Raw genomic sequence first — 27,085 nt, 5'->3', positions numbered from 1 at the left:
TGTTGAGACGTGCCTGACCCTATGGTTGAGTAAACACTGGAGGGTACGTGGGATCCCTGCCAGGGAGGGGTCGGGATGAGGGGGCAGGGCCCGAGGCCCAGACCCCAGGCTCTAACCACCCACCCACCCCTCTCCTGCCTGGCGCCCACTGGAGCCCTGGCCACCCGCCCCAGGGGTGGAGCTTCACCCAGGAAGCCGGCAGACACAACAATGAACACGCAGTCAGGGACCCAGTAATGTGCTCCCCGTTCACGGGGCCTCACTCATGGCTGCCGCGGGGCGCCAGGGACGCAACACACCAGAAGAATGTAATTTACGGCAAATTTTAATAGATTTATAAAAGTCGTATATACAAAACATGTTAAACTAACCCCCGTAGCTATACAATACACTTTTTACACTGCATCATGTATCTCTGAACCTGGAACACAGCATCCGTAAACCGAGGCCTGTCCCCCACTGCTGGAGCTGCAACGACACCCCAGGGGCGCTGCCCGTGACCCAGCACTCAGCTGTTGCCCTTGAATTTCCTTTCTGAGTGGAGAGACCCCGGAAGAGCTCAGAGCTCCGTTTCTGCAGCCGCTGCCGCAGCTGATGGTCCCCACGGCCCTGCCCCGCCACGGGGCCCCCCACGCACTCCAGGGGCCACAGCACAGCACCGAGGAGGTGAGCTGAGGATGTGGCAGAGAGGAGGGGGCCGAGCACACAACCCTGAACTTCCTGGCTGCGCTCGTGTCAACAGAGAATAACATGCCTGCCAACTTTAGCTGCTTCGAATGGAGCGAAGGAAAAGACACTTGGAATGTTTTGCCATTTGCACAGCAGGTCAAACGGTAATGCTTTAAGATGCTGGAGATGGGCAGGCTCAATAGAGACCTCTTTTACATTTCTCGATAAACAGGCTTGTTAGAGAATCTAACAGTTAAGATGATGGGGAGAAAGTTTCACAGGGTGCCCGTGAGCCCTCCTGGAACAGGCCTCGGCCCCAGCTTCCACAGACTCTGCAGTGAGAGCTCTGGCCGCCTGTTTGCCGGTGAACCTGGAAAAGGTGCCCGGGCTCGTCCAGAAAGCTTGGGTGAAGAGGGAAGCCACGGAGAACCGGCTTTGTTAGCCCGACTGTCAGATCAAGGCTGGTTCCACGTTTGTGACCTGAGTTCCAGAGTCTCCTAGGTGACAGTGCTCTCTGCCCAGCGTGGGCACGGCCCTCTTTTGAGGGCAGCCGGACAGACGGTGGTGAGGAGACCTCCTGTGTCCCCCGAGGCTGTGGGGGGCTTCCCCGGGGGCCAGGCACTGAGCGGAGGGGCTGGGGCCCCAGAGCAGAGGGTTCAGCTGCAAGGCACATGGTGGCCCCATGAGATGCCCCGTGAGATGCCGTAAAGCGCCCAGCCTGCCGCGGCGGCACACCCGGCCCATTGCCACTCAGGGTGGGGCCTCCCGGAACCCCATTCTCAGTTGCTTCCCGACTGGAGAAATTCTGAAGTCGGCTGAAGAGCTGAGCCCCTGGACCAGCACCGGGAAGCACCAGAACCCACAGCGGAGGGCCTGTTTCCCCCGACTCACAAAGGTCATGCTCTCAGCTGCCCCTACACTGGACTTCCCTCGGCCGGACTCCGGGTCAGCCTCACCAGGCGGGATGCGCGGTCCACCCCTCCCCAGTGTCCACACCGCCTGGGCCACCAGAGCGGTCTGGCTCTGCAACCTGCCGGGAAATGCGGTCCCATGGGAAACCTCCACCTTGACTGTGAATAGCTGCGGTTATGTTCATTTGGGGGAATTAATCGGCTTTTGAAAGCACAAAATAAAATGCGTTAATAAAAAGGCGCCCGAGTGACAAGCCTGGAACAGACAGATCAGGACGACCGTGAGCCCGCGCGGCTCAGCCCCGTCTACACTCTGCTGGCCGCGCAGTCAGCCAGCCCCGTCTACACTCTGCTGGCTGCGCAGTCAGTCAGCCCCGTCTACACTCCACCGGCTGCACAGTCAGTCAGCCCCGTCTACACTCTGCCGGCCGTGCAATCAGAGTGCCGGCTGCCCGCCCGCCCGCCCGGGAGGAAACTCGGGCTGGTCCAGGAACCCTTAGTAGCTGCTCTAGTGTTTCACTGTGGTTTGTGTTACACACACACACACACAAACACACACACAAGAAAGCCACCGGAATAAAAACACTACCTTCACAACCAGCTCAGAAGCGGAGAACCCAGTTTCCAGGGGGAGCCAGGTGTGCGCTTCTCTGTGAAGCGAGCCACGGGGCCATGTTTACAGCAACAGAGTCTTCGGGTCGCTGCAGTAAGAACCTCACAGTGACGGGCCAAGGTCCTCGCTGGATCTGAGGAGGAGGAGGGAGGCGCCACAGGCCGGGTGGGATACAAGAGCAGTTCCCGCCTGTCCTCAGCTACCCCACACCCTAATCACAGGCCGCCGGGGAGGGCCCTGCTGCCCAACGAGTTCTGCGTTTTGGGGCAGGAATCTCATGGTCTATTTCTGAGTCCCACCCCATTTCCTACCTCTTGCTGTACTCAGATGCCAATTCCCGGGAACATCCATCCTGCCAGGATGTCTGAGAACTCACTCGGGCTGGCAACATCCCGCTCCTTCCTGCAGGGACCTGGGGCGGGAGCCTCGCGTAGCAGGCCCCACGCTGAGCAGCGCTCCACTCTCCTAGGGGATCACGACCACCGTCAGGGTCAGCAGAACCCCTGCAGGTGTGCGGTCCACGCAGAGAAGCCACTCTGGGTGTGAAGCACCCCATGTCATCCAGCGAGAGGCGGGCACTGGGGGTGCTTCGCGCAGGTAGCAACCTGCTGTGCTTTGAAGTAGGTTTTCACCTGAAGAGATGCCAACATGGTATGGAAACCAAAACCACCTATTTCAGTACCATCCTGAGCACCAGCGAACACCCAGCCTCTAAGTTCTAGCGGGTTCTGGAGGGCGGGACCTGGCAGGAGAGTGAGGGCCCACAGGAGCAGCTGGGCCTCGCGTGCCCTGAAGTCCTCCTCCAGCAGAAGGTAGGAACCAGGCACCAAGAGTGGGACCGAGGAAGCGGAGTGGCCCTTCCACGCCCCAGGGGCTCCCCTCCACCCACAGCGAGCCTTCCTCTTCCCTGAACTCAGTGCGAACCGCGTGCCGCCTGCTGATAAGGGCCGTCAACACAGCGAGTGCCAGCCTCTGAGCCGCCTTAACCAAGCAGCTCCTTCCTCTGGGGACCCGCCACCACCCTCTTCAGGGCCCAGCAGGTGCCTCACAAACGCAGTCAGTAAAAGCAGCCCTTGCTCAGGGGGGCTGAGCTCTCAGCCGCCCCCCCAGCTGCAGGCCCGGCACCAACCTTGGTACCAGGGCCTGCGCCCGCCCCGAATGCCAAGTCCGTGAAACGCAGGAATCCCACACGCAAGGCCCACCTCTCCCTAGCGCTGCCAGGCAGACTTTAAAAGGGCTTGTCTTTTTCTTCAGAGCTCTCTAAATTTCCGGGCATCACTGAAGAATGAGGTTGCTGAGCGTATCTGATGTACCTTACGGAGAAGGTGGTGTCAGAAGGCCTGAAAGGACCACCCGACACGCTGTTGAAGGCTTAGTGGGAACTTCTGCTCTTCACTTAAACCACAACAGAAAACCCAGCATCACTTTCTTCCTGAGGCAGGTTGTAGGTCACAGCAAGGGGAGGATTCGGGGGCCAGTACGTTGTGGACCACAATTCCAGCGGCCTGGAGGGAGCCCTCCATGGTCCTCTGCTTCATGGCTCATGACCCCGGCTGCACAGCAACCACCGGGGAAAGCAGGAGTGCGTCCACGTGATGCCTGTACGGCACGGGTTCTGGGTGGCTCAGCCCAGGGCTTTGCAAAGCCCCTCAGGTGATCTGACTGAGGCGCCAGAGCTGAGCATCGTGATCTGATCCAACTTTTACAAATGGGGAAACTGGAACTCGAAGAGCTTAGCAGCCCTCAGCCATGTGGATAATGACGAGTACAAGTTTCTCTGGGGGCGGGGGGAGCAGGTCTGCCTTCCCCACACGTGGACGCACACAACGCCTACCCAGGCGATGGCCACTAGACAATACATACGTGCCTTTTCTACACGAGAATCCTGAGCGCCACGAGCTCTGTCGGCTGGGAATCGTTCGCACTTTGCATCAGTGGTTTCTTCGTTTTGTGATGGGGACGGTCACTCCACGGGGTTGCGGAGAAAGAGATCCCACCCTTGCCTTCCCTTGGGCTTCCCCCAGCCTCCGGTCTCTGACCACGTCCACGTCCATCACCAGGTCCTCTCCTCGGGCCCCCAGGCCTCAGGGCGGCAGGATCCCTCCTTCACACACACACGTGTCTTTACATGTATTTGCCACTGTTCCTTGTCCTGAAGTCGTGTTCTAGAGGCATCCACTCAGTGACAGCGCTCCTGTGTCCCCCGTGGAAATAAAAACTGCGATCAACAAGTAATGAACCTTCAAGGAACATTAGGAGAGTTATCCAACTGCTCCGAATTTGGGGGACTGTAAAATTAATGTTGACTTCGCATGCTGAGTTGATATTTTCCATTAAGCAAAGGAAAACTAAGGATATATCTTAATAAACATCCAGAGACTGAAGGTGGTCCGATCATCAAACCAGTCCCTGCTGCCAATGCTAAGATGCTGTGCCAAGCGTAAGCGGTGAGCAACTCACCCGACCGCTCTCCTCCTAACGGTGCCGTTACTCACGACGCCAAGTTAGTGTCTGTGCCCAGGATGCCCAAGTTAGTAAGTCACGACTAATAATCTTGTTTCAAGATTATTTCCTGATCTTGGAGTTGAAATAACCTGACTCATTTTTATCAAAGAAGTAAAAAAATTACAAGAATGAGGAGTCTAGAGAACTCTCTATATAAATTACAAAGCTACAATGCAATATCTTTAAAACAATTTCTCTACAAACTGAAGGGTTAAAAAAATATTTCAGTAAAAAACGTACATGTGTCCTTATGTGTAAACAGTATAACTATGAGGAAAATATCTTAGTTTGAGGAAGTTTATTGTTACATTTTTGCAATAACAGATGAGGCACAACTATCTCAATAAAAAAGACAATAATCAAGGGTAACAGTGAAATTAAAATAAAAAAAATAGAAAAGCCTACGGTTTTGGAGAGAAAAGTGACTATAATCTATGTGTAGAAAGGCTGTAAATGGTTTCAGTGGACCTTGCAAAGAGCGATCTTCTTCTCGGATGCCGACCAATCATGGAATTGAGGGCCGGGTGCCCTGCAGGACTAAGCCGTCCACTCAGCTTACCGTGAAGAGGGGAGCTCGGCCGCAGGGGGAAGAGCGGGTCAGTTCTGGGCCAGGCAGGGGCCCCCCTCGGGCCGTCCCCCCTGCTTCCCAGTCCGCTCAGCTTCCCTGTCTACACCAACTCACTTCAGCCTCCGAAAGCAAACCAGCAGCCGCGTCAGACAGTTTAAAGGACAAACGGCACTTGCCGACCGTGCTGACCCCACTCGCCAGCAAGCCGTTCGGACGGGCACCTGCACCGGCTACGCCAACCGCCCCCTCCGCCAGACCACAGGGAGTGTTTCCAGGCTGGTGAGGAAGCGCGTGGGTCCCGACACACGTTGTGAGACCTGGAACCCGGCAGGCGAGGAGTGCTCGGGCCCCAGGACAGGGTCCTCTGAGCAGCGACAGCGGGGTCTTGGGCCGCCCTGACGCAGCCCGTTGAGAATGTTCTTTTTCCTTTCAGCCTCGGCCATCAGCCCCGATCCCGGGGCACGTCCTCTCAGTTTATGAAGAGCCACAGGAAGCAGTACGAAAACAGCAACTTTTCTCCAGCCAAAAAAAAGAGCCGAAACCCCAGCAAACATCGACAGGAAGCCTTGAGCGCCCAGAGAGACAGGATTTCATGTCGTCTCCTCATTAAAACCCTGTGATAACAAGGCTGACTCAGAAGCAGTTTCTTTCCTCCCTTTCCTCCTGGGTCAGCATCTGCCACAAGATCCCTGTTTATCTGCTGGGTGAAGGCAAGCAAGCCACTCACCAGGGACGCAGGACCGGGAACCGTGTGGCCTGGGGATGGGGCCCAGGGACGGTTACTCAACCACAGGAACATTCTAGTGCCACTGGCAGGGGAAGCTGTTTTCTCTTCTAGACGCTAGGCAGGGTCCTCAACACGCCAGACACGGACCAGTTTGGAATGCAGTGTATTTTTAAACACAGTGAAAGACACCTGGACAGAGTAACTGGACAAGTTAACTGCGTGTAAGATTGACCAACTCGCGTCGACATTCACAGCCTCTGCAGTTTCACTCAGAGGAGACCACGTCCGACAGGTTTCCTGCTACATGTGTACGTTAGTAGAAGCGAGAGACCGTGAATGAGAACCTCGATTCTCTGCCACTAGAAGGCAGCGCGGAGCCCGGGGGCATTAACGAGGGCTCCGCTGGCAATGCCGCCAGCTCTCGGAAGCCCCTGAGAGGAAAGGAGCTCTCCACTTCCTCCAAAGAAGGAAAGGCTCCCTGCAGCCGACTGCAGCGTCGGAGACGACTCAGAAGACAGAAGAGTCATCTGCAAGGCCAGCTGGTTGAAGTCTTTACCGAGGGGCGGGGAGGGTGGGCACAGAGGCAGCGGGCACTGCCCTGTGCAGAGGAGAGGGGGCCGTTCATGGCAGCGCCTGTGCGCACACCTTCCGCCCCGTGTCCCGTCGTGCTGCGGGCTGATTGGACAGGGCAGGAAGAGAGCGCAGGCTGTGGGGCCTTAAGTCCACACCGCCAGCTCTCACTGCCACCCTCTCATCTGACGGCCGGGCCAGGGCCTCTTGGGACATCGGCACAAGAGACTTAAAAGGCAGCGTGCTCCCTTGGGGAAGTGGTGGCGACAGCCCACGCTTCACCTCCTACAAGCCACCCCCCACCCCCGCCCCGGCAACACTCCTCACCAAGCACTCTCGAGTTAGAGAGAAAAGCCATCTGCAAAGATGTCGGTTTTCGTGTTTCTGTCATTAAAGACAGAGTGCGCGCGCACACACACGCAGTCCTCGATTACATTGTGTCAGAGAAGGAATAGTTTCTGTAAAAAGAAAGAAAGCTGTGTTATTAGGCATTACATGTTAATACCAAAGTGATCGCTTGGATTTTCAGTAGTTTCACTAGTCCCCAGGATTCAGTAGCTAACATCAAAGTGTCATGTCCTTTGGCCTAGAGCGTGGCGGGCCTCATGGCATCCCTGAGCCAGGTGTTGAGGGCACGGATTCGGGAAATCCGCTCCGGGACACCGGGGAGATCTGGCCTGTGGCCGGCGAGGCTGCTGAAGGACCGCAAGAGCGAGGGGCCTCCTCTTTCACTGCAACATAATATCCTTCAGGTTCTCTTGCAGGATGGTGTCCTTCACAGCGTGAAAGACGAAGCGGATGTTCTCGGTGTCTATGGCAGTGGTGAAGTGGTGGAAGAGGGGCTTACTGCGATTCCGTCTCTTCCGGTCGAAACACTGGACCAGGTAGCGCTGGACGTCCTCCAGCCTGTGGGGGTCACCCTTGAAGTCTGGGAAGTGCTTCTTGATGCTGACAGTCTTTACTTTCTCCACCAGGAGGTCCATCTTGTTGAGGAACAGGATGATGGAGACGTTGAAGAACAGCTTGTTGTTAACGATGGTCTCAAAGATGTTCATGGACTCCACCAGGCGGTTGGTGCGCCTGTCTTCCATGAGGACCTGGTCGTACTCGCTGGACGAGACCATGAACAGGATCGACGTGATCCCATCAAAGCACTGGAACCACTTCTGGCGCTGAGACCGCTGGCCGCCCACATCCACCATCTTGAAGGGGATTTTTTTGATGACAAAGTCATGCTCCACGATGCCCTTGGTGGCCTTCCTCGCCAGCAGGATGTCCTGCTTGCTAGGAAAGTAGTTCTGTAAAATGGGATACGGGAGAAATTTAGGAAAGGAAGAACATGAGAAAATAAGAACAAAAAGGTGGGGTGGAAGGAGAGAGTTACAGTGGCTTCTGAGAGAAGCTGGACCAAACCCCAGAAGCAGCTTTCAGTTACAAACATACAAATTCACCACAAAGCAAAACGTGAAGGAACTAAACGGCTCATTTCAAAATGAACAAAGGCTCATCAGGATGAGGAAGGATGATCAGAAGCTTCACTGTTAAGCCCCAGTCTGAAATCTCATCGACCTTCTTCTCCACAGGAGACTTCCATCTTTTTTTTCCTGCGCCACAGCTACCTTTCTATTTTTCTAACTTCTAGGGCACACGCATTCCAAACCCTTACTATGAACTGATTTAACTTAGGTTTTGCAACGCTATTTAAATTCACCCTGCAATATATTTAATATGTTATTCTTGGAGAACTCTTAAAGCCTTTAGCAACACACGGGCAACTGTGGTCACTCACACCGCTTTGATCCTGCACTATTAACAATCCTCCAGTGATTACTGCACACCAGCACTCATGCATCATCCTTGCCAAAAATCCAAACAGGGCTGAAGCCTCTAGAGCCAACTACCAATTCATGAGGTCTAGAGGGGAGACAGAAACATCTTCAACAGCACTGCAGGGACGGAAGAGCGAAACTGAGATGTGAGAAACCCTACAGGAGAAATAATGCAATTACTCCAACAAATAAATTGAAAGGAAGAAAAAGACGGAAGGAGAAACCAATAGAATAAAAGAAGTCTAAGTGCCACGGACCAATTGCAATGGATGGACTGTAATAGGATGTTGATTCAAACTACTAAAATAAAGCAGCATCCGCAAGCAAACATTAATGAGACAACTGGGAAAGTCTCAAAACTGACTTGATATTAAGGAATTATCGCTCGTTTTTTAGGAGCAATAATGGCATTGTGGTCACCTGACACAACAAACATGGCTCACAAGGACGGCGAAAGCCCTCACCGCTTGGGCTGCTTTGGTCTCCACACAAATGTTTTCTAATCCTGGATCACAGACTCCTGGGGTGGGGGTCTTACTCACCAGCTGGCCAATCCGGTCCAAGTTATCCAGGAAGTACTTCACCGATTCACCCTGTCATGGAGGAAATAGAGTCACAATTCAGTCTTGGTTGAGGAACCCTGATTTGGTAAAATGACTGCTATTTTGCCTCTGTGTAAATAGGATGGCAAAGTAAAAAGGCTAATAGCATACATGTATTTTTAAAAATTAAAAACACAATTAAAAAAATTTAAAAATGCAATTCCTGTAGCTCTGATCCCAAGGTTCAAATTCAGACTGTGTTTTCCAAAGCGCCCCTGGCTTGATCCTGGTGACGGGCAGGGTGCCGACTCCCTTCCTTCCCAGACATGGAGACTGGCCTGCTCCAGGCCACGCCACCAGGGAGCTGGCGCATGAGATTAAGTTCCTGTGAAGGGTTTTGCTCCTGACAGCTGGCCCAACGCGCTCTAGCCACCGTCTCTGAAGAAGGTCCGTCGTTGAGAAGAGGCACGTGACAAAACATGCGCCAGTTTCTGGAAACAGGCCTGCTGTTCCATTATTACGTCACACATTTGTACGACCTGATTTACAGCCTAGAATGAGGGGACTCCTTGGTCTGGATTTCCGTGCTGGGATGACCAGTCTTTCTCTACCCACTGGACGTTCTCCAGACTGAACGTCGATACAAACCAGGGCTGTTCAACAGCCAGAAGTGACCTTGAGAATCCCCCACGGTCCTGTTCTCGGAGGAGTGAACCACTAACAGAGCGGCACTCACGGGGCACAAGGAGCGTTTAGAGGGGCCTTCAGTGTCGGTGGAATGCGGGAACCAGAGGAGGTGGGACTGAACGGGCAAAGGCTCCCCTTAAACAGTGGGATGCTGATTATACCCCGTGTGCCCAGAGGACACGGCTTCCTGCAAGGTTTCACCCTGAGCCTCAGTCTGCAGACAGGGACCAGCGAGGACGCTGCGAGAGTCCCCCAGGGAAGCCATGCCAGCCCCGTGTTCTCACGACAGTGGAGGGTGGCAAGGAGGTGGCACTCTGGGCTTTTAAGGAGGAAGATCATCAGGAAGGTCCTAGACAACAGCGTGAGCTTGAGACGTCGTAAAAAAAGACGAAGAATGACAGGAGCGGCAAGCCCTGGTTCCGCCCTCCCCACGTGGGGTGGGTTTCCTTCAGTGAAGAATCAACCTTCCCATTTTAAAATGAAGGCCTGGGGGTGATTCGGCAGAGAGCATTTTGTTTAAGGAACAGAAATACACCTTCCCTGCATCACAGCACAGATCACGATTTGCGATACGATCTTCCTCCTGGGCATCCGTGCTGTCAGGGCACAGGTTGACTCCGCCCCGGGAGGCCGGGGTCTGGGCCGGCATGAACGCCTCGCCTCCAGCCGCGGCCCCCAGCCCGCACACAGCTCCTCCCCGTGGAGGGGAAGCTGGGTTCGGTGCAGCGGGAGGTCGCGCCCCTTCCCGCAGCTGCCGATCGTGCCCTGCCGACTGGCACAGCCTGCCTCCTCCCATGGCCGGGCAGGAAACAGCTGGTGAGCGAAGAGCTGCCGGAGTGGACGCCAACTCACCTGATTTATGGCTACTCCTTCCCCAAAGCTCTCATCTCTCTTACCTCCCACCGCCTCTCATTCGGGGCCCTCGGAGGCGCGATGAGAGCTCAAGAACAATCAAGGCACTGCCCGTGTCCCCCGCGCATCCTTCCAGGGAGGCGGGGCAGCGGGGACGGCCCACAGCCAGCCACTCCTGCCTGACTCGGGCGGGGGCTCCAGGCACAAAGACAGTGGAACCGGCCCCGACTCCCACCACCACCCGGCCAGGGGTCTTGGCCTGATTGGGCACAAAAAGTCACGGCGACGCAGATACCCCGGCCATGTTCTGTCACCACGGCATGACAGTCATCCCGGTGGCACCGCGACATGGGTGCAAGTGCCGAACCTCGACACAGACGTGACGTGCAAAATGCCCCGAGGACACAAGTAGGCATGAGCTAAACACAGACTATTAAGAAAGGGAGGAAATCCTTTTCCCCCAGTTTGACTTTATTTCCAACGATTGAGTTTGAAATCAGGGTCAGCCCAATGGACCTTAAAACACACCAGATGCTAACATAAACAGAACTTAACAGTTTGTTTCTCCACCAGAACAGTCTATTTAATCATCTCACCAGCTTGTTTCACGACCTCAAAGGCGGTGACTTATTGGTGACTCTGCCGCTTTGCATGGTTGGTGGCCTCGACTCTTTCCAGGAAGAATCATATATGACATCGGAGAGGGGAGAAATCCTGCCTCACCTGGACAATAAGCTACCGGGTCCGCATTAGAGCCGCTGTTGAACTGTAAGGCAGAGGACTGCGCCATTCTGCTCTCCAACGCGGGGCTAGCGGGAAGGGGACAGGAGGGCATGAGAAACCAACGTGTTCAGACCAGAAATCGGCCCATAACCTCCGCGTGCGGCGCCATCCTGCTGGGCTGAGTTGGAACCGCGGTCGAGGTCACTGTGGTTTATTGTCAGAGACTGGAGAGCACGTCACTCCACTGGACATGTAGCAACAGGCTTCACGATCCCCACAGCGTCAGCTCGTTTAAAGGTCCAGGTTTACACCTCTGATCTATCCTCAACACCAGGAGAACGCGGTCATTTCTTCAGAGAACAGTGTCTGGCAGAACCTGAGATGCTAGCCTGAGATTAACCACTCAGACTTTGCTACAGACTGAATGTCTGTGCCCCCGGCCCCCCATTCACATGCTGAAGCCTAATCCCCAGTGTGATGGTGTTAGGAGGTGGGGCCTCTGGGGGTGCTGAGGTCGTGAAGAGGGAGTCCTCACGATGGGATCAGTGCCCGTATTAGAGGGACCCCAGAGGGCTCCCTCCTGCCTCTGCCACATGAAGACACAGCAAGAAGACGCCGTCTATGAACCAGGAAGCGGGCCGCCACTTGACACTGAATCTGCCTGTGTCATGGACGTCCAGCCTCCAGAACTGTGAGAAATAAACGCTTGCTGTTTAGTCTGTGGTATTTTTATTACTGCAGCCTGAATGGACTAAGATAGCACCTTGGTAGAAAGAGGCGACACGATCCCAGAGTCTTCTCCTGACAGCTGCTGGGGCAACGTGGTCTAACAAAAAGGAGTAAATGGGGTCTCCCTGGTGGCGCAGTGGTTGAGAGTCCGCCTGCCGATGCAGGGGATGCGGGTTCGTGCCCCGGTCCGGGAGGATCCCATATGCCGCGGAGCGGCTGGGCCCGTGAGCCATGGCTGCTGGGCCTGTGCGTCCGGAGCCTGTGCTCCGCGACGGGAGAGGCCACAGCAGTGAGAGGCCTGCGTACCGCAAAAAAAAAAAAAAAAAAAAAAAAAAAAAAAAAAGGAGTAAATGGAAAACGGGCTTTTTACAATCCTGCTTGGTTTGAAAAATCTGTATCACTTAAGATTACTAAAAACATGGATTCATGGATTAGACAAAACACAACAAATTCATTAGCTCAGAGGCCACCAAACACATACTTGACATCAGCCTGCCCTCCCGACTCAATGCTCCCAGCAAAGCACTGACTCTTATTAGCTCCAGATGGATGGCTGAGGTGGGGCCTCATGGGTGGAGAAGAGGGGGCTGTCTGTTTCAAGAAGTAGCAGCAGGTTTATTTGGGGCCCGTGCGGTTGTGCTAGGCACAGACGGCCGAGTGTGACATGAGGATCGTGTGCAGGGTCCAGGCTCATAGCACCAGCGAAGAGAATCATCTTTTTGGCATATCAACTCTGTTCTTCACCAAATCTTCACTGGAAACTCCTATTACCCACAGCTCTAGCAGAGGTCATACACACTCAGGGCTCCATATTCAAGGCTTCTTTCTGTCTGGCATCATCAGACGGACCCTCCTGCACACCCAGCCCACCCTCTGTGACAGCCCCCGCAATACAGAAGCTGCTCCTCCGTCGCACGTCGGCCTCAGGCACCCATTCAGCCCATTTAGGCCTGAGGACAGAGCCTCAGCTCTTGCAGTGCTGAGCAAGCCCACTCTGGTCACATCTCTTTCTCTGCCAGTAATCGATCCAGTCTCCCATACTTGGTTGAATTCTGGTCCTTTCTGTCAGTGTCACAGGGGAGCTGTGTGCATGAAAGAGAGCCCGTCCAGGTCAGGAATCACTGGCAGAGGCCCCGCAGGGGATGGAGAAAGGACAGAGGTGGGCGTGGGTTAGTTTGAGATGCAAAAGGTGGAGGCGGGAAGAAAGCAAGGGCCAGCGAGTGGTTACAGAGGAAACAAACACTAACGTCTACTTTGGGACAGGCAGCTTTCCAGTTCCTAGTCCTGTCTGTCTACACATGAGCTGTTCCTATGTTCCTGTACTCAGCGGAATTAATTCTAAAATTCTAACACAGGGCTTGTCAATGTGAGCAAGAGGATTCGAAAATTTAGTTCACTCACTTAGACACAACAAATTAGAAAGACAAACTTCAAAACTTCAAAACAACAAACTATTCTAAATGTCAGATTTTCATTTCCATTACTTAATAAATATTGAATCTATGACTTAATTTCCATTTAATAGAGATGCTAACCCAACAACCTGTTTGAATAGAGAACTTTTAAAAATACTTTAGAGGACAGACCTTCAAGATGGCAGAGGATTAAGATGTGGAGATCACCTTCCTCCCCACAGATACATCAGAAATACATCTGCATGTGGAACAACTCCTACAGAACACCTACTGAACGCTGGCAGAAGACCTCAGACTTCCCAGAAGATATATTATATATATATATATATATACATTTCTTTTCCTTTTTCTCTTTTTGTGAGTGTGTATGTGTATGCTTCTTTGTGTGATTTTGTCTATATAGCTTTGCCTTTACCATTTGTCCTAGGGTTCTGTCTGTCCATTTTTTTTTTTTGTATAGTTTTTAGCACTTGTTATCATTGGTGGATTTGTTTCTTGGTTTGGTTGCTCTCTTCTTTCTTTCTCTTTTTTTATTACTTTTTAATTTTTTCCTTTTAAATAATTTTTTATTTTAATAACTTAATTTTATTATTATTATTTTCTTTCTTTCTTTCCTCCCTTTTCTTCTGAGCCATGTGGCTGACAGGGTCTTTGTGCTCCAGCTCGGTGTCAGGCCTGTGCCTCTGAGGTGGGAGTCGAGTTCAGGACATTAATCCACCAGAGACCTCCTGATTCCACGTAATATCAAACAGTGAAAGCTCTCCCAGAGATATCCATCTCAATGCTAAGACCCAGCTCCACTCATGACCAGCAAGCTACAGTGCTGGACACCCTATGCCAAACAGCTAGCAAGATGGGAACACAACCCCACCCATTAGCAGAGAGGCAGCCTAAAATCATAACAAGGTCACAGACACCCCAAAACACACCACCGGACGCGGTGCTGCCCACCAGAAAGACAGGATTCAGCCTCATCCACCAGAACACAGGCACTAGTCCCCTCCACCAGGAAGCCTACACAACCCACTGAACCAACCTTAGCCACTGGGGGCAGACACCAAAAACAACGGGAACTACGAACCTGCAGCCTGCAAAAAGGAGACCCTAAACACAGTAAGTTAAGCAAAATGAGAAGACAGAGAAACACACAGCAGGAGAAGGAGCAAGGTAAAAACCCACCAGACCAAACAAATGAAGAGGAAATAGGCAGTCTACCTGAGAAAGAATTCAGAGTAATGATAGTAAAGCTGATCTAAAATCTTGGAAATAGAATGGAGAAAATACAAGAAACGTTTAACAAGGACATAGAAGAACTAAAGAGCAAACAAACAATGATGAACAACACAATAAATGAAACTAGAAATTCTCTAGAAGGATCAATAGCAGAATAACTGAGGCAGAAGAACAGATAAGTGACCTGGAAGATAAAGTTGTGGAAATAACTACTGCAGAGCAGAATAAAGAAAAAAGAACGAGAAGAATTGAGGACAGTCTCAAGAGACCTCTGGGACAACACTAAACACACCAACATTCGAATTATAGGGGTCCCAGAAGAAGAAGAGAAAAAGAAAGGGACTGAGAAAATATTTGAAGAGATTATAGTTGAAAACTTCCTTAATATGGGAAAGGAAGTACTCAAGTCCAGGAAGCACAGAGAGTCCCATACAGGATAAATCCAAGGAGAAACATGCCAAGACACATATTAATCAAACTATCAAAAATTAAATATAAAGAAAAATATTAAAAGCAGCAAGGGGAAAACAACAAATAACATACAAGGGAATCCCCATAAGGTTAAAAGCTGATCTTTCAGCAGAAACTCTGCAAGCCAGAAGGGACTGGCAGGACATATTTAAAGTGATGAAAGAGAAAAACCTAGAGCCAAGATTACTCTACCCAGCAAGGATCTCATTCAGATTCAATGAAGAAATTAAAACCTTTACAGACAAGCAAAAGCTAAGAGAATTCACCACCACCAAACCAGCTTTACGACAAATGCTAAAGGAACTTCTCTAGGCAGGAAACACAAGATAAGGAAAAGACCTACAATAACAAACCCAAAACAATTAAGAAAATGGTAATAGGAACACACATATCAATAACTACCTTAAATGTAAATGGATTAAATGCTCCAACCAAAAGACATAGGCTGGCTGAAAGGATACAAATACAAGGCCCATGTATATGCTGTCTACAAGAGACCCACTTCAGACCTAGGGACACGTACAGACTGAAAGTGAGGGGATGGAAAAACATATTCCATGCAAATGTAAATCAAAAGAAAGCTGGAGTAGCAATTCTCATATCAGACAAAATAGACTTTATAATAAAGACTATTACAAGAGACAAAGAAGGACACTACCTAATGATCAAGGGATCAATCCAAGAAGAAGATATAACAATTGTAAATATTTATGCACCCAACATAGGAGCACCTCAATACATAAGGCAAATGCTAACAGCCACAAAAGGGGAAATCGACAGTAACACAATCATAGTAGGAGACATAGTAGTGGGACACCCCACTTTCACCAAAGGACAGATCATCCAAAATGAAAATAAATAAGGGAACACAAGCTTTAAATGATACATTAAACAAGATGGACTTAATTGATATTTATAGGACATTCCATCCAAAAATAACAGAATACCCTTTCTTCTCAAGTGCTCATGGAACATTCCCCAGGATAGATCATATCTTGGGTCACAAATCAAGCCTTGGTAAATTTAAGAAAACTGAAATCATATCGAGTATCTTTTCCAACCACAACACTATGAGACTAGATATCAATTACAGGGAAAAAAATCTGTAAAAAATACAAACACATGGAGGCTAAACAATACACTACTAAATAACCAAGAGATCACTGAAGAAATCAAAGGGGAAATCAAAAAATACCTAGAAACAAATGACAATGAAAACACGATGATCCAAAACCTATGGGATGCAGCAAAAGCAGTTCTAAGAGGGAAGTTTATAGCAATACAAGCCTACCTCAAGAAACAAGAAACACCTCAAATAAACAACCTAACCTTACATCTAAAGTAATTAGAGAAAGAAGAACAAAAAACCCCCAAAGTTAGCAGAAGGAAAGCAATCATAAAGATCAGATCAGAAACAAACGAAAAAGAAATGAAGGAAACAATAGCAAAGATCAATAAAACTAAAAGCTGGTTCTTTGAGAAGATAAACAAAATTGATAAACCATTAGCCAGACTCATCAAGAAAAAAAGGGAGAAGACTCAATAGAATTAGAAATGAAAAAGGAGAAGTAACAACTGACACTGCAGAAATACAAAGGATCAAGAGAGATTACTACAAGCAACTCTATGCCAATAAAATGGACAACTTGGAAGAAATGGACAAATTCTTAGAAAAGCACAACCTTCCAAGACCAAACCAGGAAGAAACAGAAAATATAAACAGACCAATCACAAGCACTGAAATTGAAACTGTGATTAAAAATCTTCCAACAAAAGCCCAGGACCAGATGGCTTCACAGGCAAATTCTATCAAACATTTAGAGAAGAGCTAACACCTATCCTTCTCAAACTCTTCCAAAAAGAACAGAGGGAGGAACACTCCCAAACTCATTCTACGAGGCCACCATCACCCTGATACCAAAACCAGACAAAGATGTCACAAAGAAAGAAGAGTACAGGCCAATATCACTGGTGAACATAGATGCAAAAATCCTCAACAAAATACTAGCAAACAGAATCCAACAGCACATTAAAAGGATCATACACCATGATCAAGTGGGGTTTATCCCAGCAATGCAAGGATTCTTCAATACACGCAAATCAATCAATGTGATAAACCATATTAACAAATTGAAGGAGAAAAACCATATGATCATCTCAGTAGATGCAGAGAAAGCTTTCGACAAAATTCAACACCCATTTATGATAAAAACCCTCCAGAAAGTAGGCATAGGAGTAACTTACCTCAATATAATAAAGGCCATATATATGACAAACCCACAGCCAACATTGTTCTCAATGGTGAAAAACTGAAACCATTTCCTCTAAGATTAGGAACAAGACAAGGTTGCCCACTCTCACCACTATTAGTCAACATAGTTTTGGAAGTTTTAGCCACAGCAATCAGAGAAGAAAAAGAAATAAAAGGAATCCAAATCAGAAAAAAAGAAGTAAAGCTGTCACTGTTTGCAGATAACATGATACTATACATAGAGAATCCTAAAGATGCTACCAGAAAACCACTAGAGCTAATCAATGAATTTGGTAAAGTAGCAGGATACAAAATTAATGCACAGAAATCTCTTTCATTCCTATACACAGATGAAAAATCTGAAAGAGAAATTAAGGAAACACTCCCACTTACCTCTGCAACAAAAAGAATAAAATACCTAGGAATAAACCTACCTAAGGAGACAAAAGACCTGTATGCAGAAAACTATAAGACACTGATGAAAGAAATTAAAGATGATACAGACAGATGGAGAGATATACCATGTTCTTGGATTGGAAGAATCAACATTGTGAAAATGACTATACTACCCAAAACAATCTACAGATTCAATGCAATCCCTATCAAACTACCAATGGCATTTTTCAAAGAACTAGAACAAAAAATTTCACAATTTGTATAAAAACACAAACGACCCAGAATAGCAAAAGCAATCTTGAGAAAGAAAAATGGAGCTGGAGGAATCAGGCTCCCAGACTTCAGACTATACTACAAAGCTACAGTAATCAAGACAGTATGGCACTGGCACAAAAACAGAATTACAGATCAATGGAACAGGATAGAAAGCCCAGGGATAAACCCACACACATATGGTCACCTTATTTTTGATAAAGGAGGCAAGAATATACAGTGGAGAAAAGACAGCCTCTTCAATAAGTGGTGCTGGGCAAACTGGACAGCTACATGGAAAAGAATGAACTTAGAACACTTCTTAACACCATACACAAAAATAAACTCAAAATGGATTAAAGACCTAAATGTAAGGCCAGACACTATAACACTCTTAGAGGAAAACATAGGCAGAACACTCTATGACATAAATCACAGCAAGATCCTTCTTGACCCACCTCCTAGAGAAATGGAAATAAAAACAAAACTAAACAAACAGGACCTAATGAAACTTAAAAGTTTTTGCACAGCAAAGGAAAACATAAACAAGACGAAAAGACAACCCTCAGAATGGGAGAAAATATTTGCAAATGAAGCAACTGACAAAGGATTAATCTCCAAAATTTACAAGCAGTTCATGCAGCTCAATATAAAAAAAAAAAACCCAATCCAAAAATGAGCAGAAGACCTAAAGAGACATTTCTCCAAAGAAGATATACAGACTGCCAACAAACACATGAAAGGATGGTCAGCATCACTAATCAAGAGAAATGCAAATCTAAACTACAGTGAAGTATCACCTCACACCAGTCAGAATGGCCATAATCAAAAAATCTACGAACAATCAATGCTGGAGAGGGTGTGGAGAAAAGGGAAACCTTCGCACTGTTGGTGGGAATGCAAATTGATACAGCCACTATGGAGAGCAGTATGGTGGTTCCTTAAAAAACTAAGACTAGAACTACCATACGACCCAGCAATCCCACTACTGGGTATATACCCTGAGGAAACCATAATTCAAAAAGAGTCATGTACCATAATGTTCACTGCAGCTCTATTTACAACAGCCAGGACATGGAAGGAACCTAAGTGTCCATCGACAGATGAATGGATAAAGAAGATGTGGCACATATACACAATGGAATATTATTCAGCCATAAAGAGAAACAAAACTGAATCATTTGTAGTGAGGTGGATGGACCTAGTAAGTAAGACTGAAGTAAGTCAGAAAGAGAAAAACAAATACCATATGCTAACACATACATATGGAATCTAAAAAAAAGAAATTGGTTCCGAAGAACCTAGGGGCAGGACAGGAATAAAGATGCAGACGTAGAGAATGGACTTGAGGACAAGGGGAGGGGGATGGGTAAACTGAGATGAAGTGAGAAACTGGCATGGACATATATACACTACCAAATGTAAAACAGACAGCTAGTGGGAAGCAGATGCATAGCACAGGGAGATCAGCTCGGTGCTTTGTGACCACCTAGAGGGGTGGGATAGGGAGGGTGGGAGGGAGACGCAAGAGGGAGGATATACGAGAACGTATACGTATAGCTGATTCACTTTGTTATAAAGCAGAAACTAACACACCATTGTAAAGCAATTATACTCCAATAAAGATGTTAAAAAATACTTTAAAAAATATTATATAATTCCCCAAAAGAAACTTTGAAATCAGGCTTTGCTAAAAATTAGTACCTACGATATCTCACTGGGATCTTGCGAGATTAAAATTGTTATCATAGCTCTGAAAGTACTTGGAAAAAGATTAAGCATCATATTAATATATATTAGAAAAATTAAGTTTCTCACATTTTACTTTGGGTGCCTATAAATTGTCTGTTGCTAATTATAATCCTAATGTATTAGGCAAAAGATTCACTGGCAAAGTAGAAGATGCACAAAGCTGTTGGCTGCAGCACTTTTACAACATCAGAAGACTGGGGACAAGCCAAATGCCCATACCATCAGCTGTGGACCGGAATGAGGGGCCTCTAGGGACAGTTACAGAGTGACTTACAGACGGATAAAAAACCAAGGTGCAAAATGGAACACATAGTGTGATTCCTGTTGTAGAAGGAATGGTGGGGAAATGAAAACATCTATACGATTTGCTTATATTTTAAAAAAGAAACATTGAAGGATAAACCAGCAAGAAGTAAAAACGATGATGTACAGGGAGGGGAGAACAGGGAAGGTGGGACAGGGTGGAAGCAGACCTCTCTGAATGCATTCTGACTTTAGAACCATGCTAACATCTTACATAATTAAAAGCAAAATTAAATTAAAAAATAATCACCCCCTTAAAATTTAGGCAAACTGAAACAAAGGACCCTAACAGTGTATCAAGCTGGAGGCCCCGACCTTCTGCCCTGGAGCACAGGCTCTCTAGCCTCGCCATGCAGGCCTGTGCCCGGGCTTGTGCGTAAGTCCCCGTACCCAAGCTCCAAGCCCCCCACCTGAGATCCTGACAACGGCTGCCCCTTGGCAACCAAGGTGAGACCCCAGGAAAAGGCCCAAATAGGCCCTGGAAGCTGGCCTGGCTTGGGTGGGTCTCCTTGGCCTGTGCAATGGCATTGAAGTCACAGACCAGAGCGCCAGGCCCCTCGTGTCTGGGATTCTTCTGTTTCTTAAACTGAGGTAAAATCCACATGACAGGACTAACCATTTTAAAGTGTACAACACAGAGGCACTGAGCACATTGGCAAGGCGGTGCCACCACCTCCTGTACCCAGTTCCAAGGCATTTCATCAGCCCAAACGGGACCCTGTGCCCATAATCCGTTATTCCTCAGCAACCACTCACTGGTGTGTCTCTATGGATTTGCCGGCCTTGAATCTTTCCTGCAAAGGGAACCACATACTATGTGCCCTTTTGTGTCCTCAGGCTTATCTCACCCAGCATGTTTCCCAGGTTCATCCATGTTGTAGCAGCCGCCAGGACTTCCCTCTTTTTTACAGCTGAGTAATATCCCACTGAATGGATGGTCCCTATTCTGTTTACCCATGTGTCAGCGGATGTACAGTTAGATTGTCTCCAGCTTCTGACTACTGTGAATACTGCTATGAACACTCGTGTAAAAGTGTTTGCTTGAACATCTGTTTTCAATTCTTTTGGGTATATAGTCCACTTAGGAGTGAAATTACTGGGTCACCTGGTAATTCTATGTTTAATGTTTTTGAGGAACCACCAAACTATTTTCCACAGTGGCTGCACTGTTTCACATTCACGTCAGCAAGGTATAAAGGTTCCACATCTTCACCGACACTTGGTATTTTCTGATTTTTAAACTGTAGCCATCCTGGTGGGTGTGAAGTGGCATCTCTTCATGGTCTTGTCTGGGTGTTATGGTGGTTCTGTCTGTAGCACTACGAACTGGTGGATTTTTATATATCAGAAGCAAAGATGGCAAAGTGTAAACATATGTTACTAATGGGAGTGGGTATAGGAGTATCTGTTAGACTCATTATGTTAGATGTTTCATAAAGTTTAACAGTCCAAATTACAGATTCAGCTTTTAAAACTATGGATTTAGATCCTACATTTGTATCTCAGGGACCAGACCATCATAGAAAAATGAGCTAGAAAGAAGTTCCAGAGCATGTTTTTAGATATTCTCTTTCTCCAGATAAGAAAGCACCATGGGGTGTAGGGAAGATGAGGGCTTAGCCAATTTTTATAGCTTCCACCACAGAATCCCTAGAAACTTAGTACATGATATACTGGGCGTGTCATAACCACGGCTGCCTATCGTCTTTCTACATTTTGGGGAAATTCACATCAGGATTACAGCCTCTGCAATGTAGCAGCCAGAACCCAAATTCCAAGTCTCACTGGGGCTAGGATAGAAGCGCATGTGAAAAAGTTGCAAGGAGGATACAAAGGACACCCATACACCCTTTGCGTCGGTTCACCCATAGTGAACATTGTGCCTCGTTCATTTGCTTAACCTTTGTTCCCTTCCTTTCAATTTACAGTTGACCCTTGAACAACATGGGTTTGACTGGCATGGGTTCACTCATATGCACATTTTTTTCAAGAAATAGGTACTACATGATCTGAGGTTGCTTGAATCTGCGGATGTGGAACCACAGATGGAGAGGGCCAAGCGTAAAGTTAGACTCGGATTTTTGACTGCAGGGGAGTCAGCGCCCTCCACCCCCATGTTGTTCAAGGGTCAACTGTGTATATATTTCTTTTTTTAAAACCATTTGAGAGGAAGTCGTCCATTTACCCCTGAAAACTTCAGTGGACCCGTCCTAAGAACAAGGACCTTTGCTTCTACGACCCTGTAACCCCGGGAGACTTGATGTTGATGTAATCCGTTTATCCTGGCTGCATTTCCTCCTCCAGCACAGAATTCAGTCCAGAACCAAGTACTGCGTTTAGCTGTCATGTCTCTTTTGCCTCCTTTAATCTCAAACACTGATCTTTTTGAAGAATACAGCTGCCCCCCGCCCCAGGTGGGGGTTTTGGTCATGTTTCCAATCTTTACCGTGACAGTTGCAAAATGGTTTTCCAATCAGTGCTACAACCACTGGTCTGTGGTTGACATTCTCTTGTAAACAAGAGTCCTCCCTTCTCTCCTGTTTCTCTCTTCATTATCTACATGGACTTATAGATGCCTGTATTTCTCAAGGTTTGCAGTTTGCTCCTGTCCTTAATTATTTTGGTGCTTGGACTGAAGACGGTGTTGGCCCTTTCTGGCTCCTTTGCGTTTCCCTCTTAGTTCTGAAACCAGCTGTCAACCTCTACCCTCCCTCCCCACAAAAAACCTGAACAGCCTTTAATTCCTCCTGGTAATGCTTTATAAGTTTTTCTGCACAGAGGTTCTACACGTCTTGTCTTAGATTTCTTCTTAAGTATTTAACCTTTTATGGTGCTTCTTAAACAGCATCTTTAAACATTTTTCGTTTTCTAATTCTGTTGCTAGTGTATAGAAATACAATTGATTCTTGTACATTGACTTGTGTCTAGTAACTTTGCTAAGCTTCACATTCATGCCAACAGTGTATCTGTACTTTCTTGTTAATTTTCCAGGTATACAAGCACATCGTCTGTAAAGGAAGACATTTTGGTTTCTTCCTCTCTCTTGCCTTAGAGCACTGGCTGAGGGCTCTAAGACAGTGCTCAGTGGAGCTGGTTAGACACTGCAGCTTGCCTGCTTCTATCTCAGAGGGAAAACTTTCAATGTTTAATCATTAAAAACGATTCCTGTGGTTCCACTTCCGGCATGAAGGATTAAACTCTTAGCAAAGAGAGTCTCCTGCAGATAACAACCATAAACTCTGGACAAAATACAAAAAAACAAAGATCTGAGGGTTCTGGAGAGTGAGTAAAAGCAGGCCCATTTTTGGAGGGGAGTAGAAACTTGGAGGAAGTGAACAGCACAGGGCGAATTCCCGTGGCTTTGCCCGAGGTCAGCCACAGTCCGGTGGGATGTGGCAAAAACTAACATTCTGATGGAAAGGCTCCCATCTCTTTGGCCAGAGGAACCAGGGGAAGGAGCCTGGGCAACCAGGACTGGCAGGGGGTGAGGAGGGAAACCTCAGATTCTGTGTATAAACGCTGCCCCAGACTCTGGTTGTCCCTCAACCACTTGTGCACAGGGCCCTGGAAGGGGTCTGAACTGATATCTGAGCCACCACCAACACAGGCATGACAGAGTTGGGACTTTGGGTCTCACCAAGTTAATTGCCTGCTAAAGCAAAAAAATCAACATTGACTGGTGAACATAACAGGATCTAGAGTCCCTAAAACAACATTCATAATGTCCAGGATATAATCCCAAATTACTCAATGTATGGAAAGCCAGGAAAATGGCACTCATCTTCAAGGGAAAAATAATCAATAGATACCAACTCAACCCAGATATTGGAATTATTAAACAAAGACTTTACGTTCAATTAGGTTAAGAAATGCTTATAATGAATAAAGACACAAAAAAATCTTAGCAGATACACAAAATACAAAGACAGCCAAACAGACATTTTAGAACTAAAATGTGTAATATATGAAATAAAGAATTTAACTGATGGACTTAACAGACTGGAGATGACACAGGAAAGAATGTGAACTTTGAAATTACAGCAATAGAAATTATCCAATCCCGAAAAGAGAGAGAGAAAAAAAAAGATGAATAAAAGAAGATAATGACTCCAGCATCTTTGGCGGTGATTTCAAAAGGCTGAACATACCTTAACTGGAATCCAACAAGAAAGAACAGGGAGAATCAGGCAGAAAAAAAAAAAAAAAGCAGAAAACTTTCCAAATTTGGTCAAAGACATAAATTTACAGATTCCAAGAAGCTCCACAAATTCCAAACACAATAAATATGAAGAAAACCATACCAAGGATATTAGACAACACACTTCTAAAATAATCCATGGGTCAAAGAAGTCATCACACACTTTTTTTTGTCTGACATGCAAAGAGCTTGGCAGTAGTCACTCCAGTCCTCACAACAAAGAAAAAGCTGAACAAACTGAAAATCAACAACTCTTCTTAGATCCATCAGAGAATTGATGTTTCAGGGCCAATTGTTGTTCTCCCAACTGGAGAGACAGGCAAATACAGAGAATTACGGCTTACCAGGAACAGAAGACATGGCTGGAGCCAGCAACTGATACATCTGGTCTGGTTTTCATTAAATTACAAGGCATACTAAAAGGCAAAAATCACGGTCTGAAGAGACAAAGTGAGCATAAGAACCAGATTCAGATCTGGCAAAAACTCTGGAATGAACAGATCAGGAAATTAAAATAATTATGATTAATATACTAAGGTCACTAATGGAAAAAGGAGACATCTGCAAGAATAGATTGGGTAATATAAGCCGAGAGATGGAAACTCCAAGATTCAAATGGAAATGCTAGAAACCAAGAAGAAATCACAAAGTAAATTACAAAGTATTTTCAATGGAAAGATAACGAAAATAAAACACCAAAATCTGTAAGATGTAGTTAATGTAGTACTTAGGGGAGAAATCTGTAGGTTGTTTTTTTTTTTTAATTAGAAAAGAAAAATGATCCAAAAACATTGACCAAAGTTTCCATTTCAAAGAGCTTCTAAAAAATGAGCAAAAAGTAAACCCAAGGTAAGTAGAAAAAAGGAAATAATAAAGGCAAGACCAGGTACCACTGAAACAGAAAATGAACAAATAATGGAAAAAATTAACAAGGCCAAAAGTTGGTTCTCCAAAATTGATAATCTCCTAGCTAGAGTAATCAAGTAAGAAAACGAGAAATCAAATCACTAGTACCAGGAATGAAAGAGAAGTTACAATACCAGTACTACAGACATTAAAAGGCTAATAGGAGAATATTTCTTAAAATTATTTTTTAGTTTATTTTTTATTGAAGTATAGTTGACTTACAATGTTTCAGGCAAACAGCAACGTGATTCAGATTATACAGGTAACAATCTGGACTTGTGATTGGCATGTGAAGTATGTAACTGGGGGACAGTCTTGTGGGACTGAGCCTTCAACCTTGGGATCTGATGCTACCTCCAGGTAGATACTGTCAGAATTGAGTTAAATTGTAGGACACCCAACTGGTGTCTGGAGGATCTGAGAACTGCTGGGTGTGGGGAAAATCCCCACACATCGAGGCACAGCAGTGTTCTTGTGAACAGTAAAGGAGACACACAGGAATGTGTTTTTCCATACAAGTCAAAACCAACACTGTATAAAAAGGACAATACATCAATAAAACAGAAAATTAAAACCATTTCAACAAAACAAAGAGGAGAAAAGATGAACATTTCAATAGATGCAGAAAAAGCATCTGATAAAATTCAACATCATTCATAGTTGAAAACTCTCATCAAACTGTATATATGGAAAGGAACTTTCTCACTCTGATAAAGGGCATCTATGAAAAACCTACAGCTAACATCATAGTTAATGATGAAAGACTGACTACGCTCACCCTAAGATTGGTTACAAGGCAAGGATGCCCACTCTTACCACTTCTGGTCACCACTGTTCTGGAGAGCCTATAGCCCGTGCAAAACAGCAAGCAAACAAATAAAAGGCATAAGGACCGGAAAGCACGGAATAAGACTGAATTTGCAGATCACGTAACTGTTCGCATACAAAATCCTAAGGAAGCTATAAAAAAGCTAACGCTTGAGCCAAGAAGTGAGTTTAGCAAATTCAGAAGATACAAGGTTCATATAGAAAAAAAACAAACAAGTGTATTTTTACATGCTAGCAGCAAACAACTGGAATTTAAAATTTGAAAAAAACAGTTCCACATAGTACTAAGAAACATAAAATATTTAGGAATAAAAATTTTTTTGTTTTGCTATATGTTTTGTATTTTGAAATAACTACAGATGCACGGGAAGTTGCAGAGATAGCAGAAAGAGGTCTAGTGTACCTGTCACCCCATTTCTCTCAATGGTTACACCTTATGTAATTATATCAAAATCAGGGAACTGACACTGGTACAACACATGTGTATAGTTCTACGCACTTTTATCCACCTGTAGATTCCTGTAATGCGCCAGCCCCCCAGGCTCTGCTCCCCCGATCAAGAGAGAGAACTGATCCATCACCACAGGATCTCCGTCCAGCCCCCCTTTATAGCCACACCCACCCTCTCTCCTCTACCAGTCCTCATCTCTGGCAAACACTAATCTGATTGCCATCTCTACAGTTTAGAGTCATGGACCTGTTTTCTGTCTGTATAGTTTTGCCTTTTCTAGAATGTACTTTAAATGGACTCATACAGCAAGTGACCTTTTAAAAATGGCTTTTTTTTCTTCACTCGGCAAAATGCCTTGAGGTTCAACAAGCTGTTGTGTGTGTCAATAGTCTGTCCTCTTTACTGCTGAGTAGTAACGTCTGGTATGGACGTGCCACGGCTTATTTAACCACTCACCAATCTGGAGACATTTTGGTTGTTTCCACATTTTGGGAATTCCAAATAAAGCTGCTATCAACATTCACGTACAGCTTTTGTAGGGACAAAGTTTTCATTTCCCCGGGGTAAATGCCCAGGATGTGATGGCTGGATTTTACGCTAAGTATACGTTTAGTTTTTTTTAAAGAAACTCCCCAACTGTTTTCCAGGATGTGGCTGTATCACTGTACATTCCCACCAGCGATGTATGAGGGATCTAGTTTCTC

At 46.7% G+C, this 27,085-nt stretch overlaps 1 protein-coding gene across 1 annotated transcript in view; it reads right to left on the bottom strand.

Moving 5' to 3' along the window:
- Positions 1 to 309: 309 nt before the first annotated feature.
- GNA12 (G protein subunit alpha 12) overlaps positions 310 to 27,085 on the bottom strand; it is a 116,069-nt gene continuing 89,293 nt past the window's right edge. The window contains exons 3-4 of the mRNA XM_082644436.1: positions 8,935 to 8,985; positions 310 to 7,861 (exon numbers count right to left, since the gene is read on the bottom strand). Coding sequence (XP_082500562.1) covers positions 7,292 to 7,861; positions 8,935 to 8,985 — 621 coding nt within the window. The 3' untranslated portion in view covers positions 310 to 7,291. The remainder of the gene's footprint in view (positions 7,862 to 8,934; positions 8,986 to 27,085) is intronic.

The sequence above is a fragment of the Mesoplodon mirus genome, assembly GCF_964341445.2.
Source record: "Mesoplodon mirus genome assembly, chromosome: 15".
NCBI classification, from domain to species: domain Eukaryota; kingdom Metazoa; phylum Chordata; class Mammalia; order Artiodactyla; family Ziphiidae; genus Mesoplodon; species Mesoplodon mirus.
Note: the sequence above shows the minus strand (reverse complement) of the source record. Positions and strands in the feature narration are given on the sequence as shown.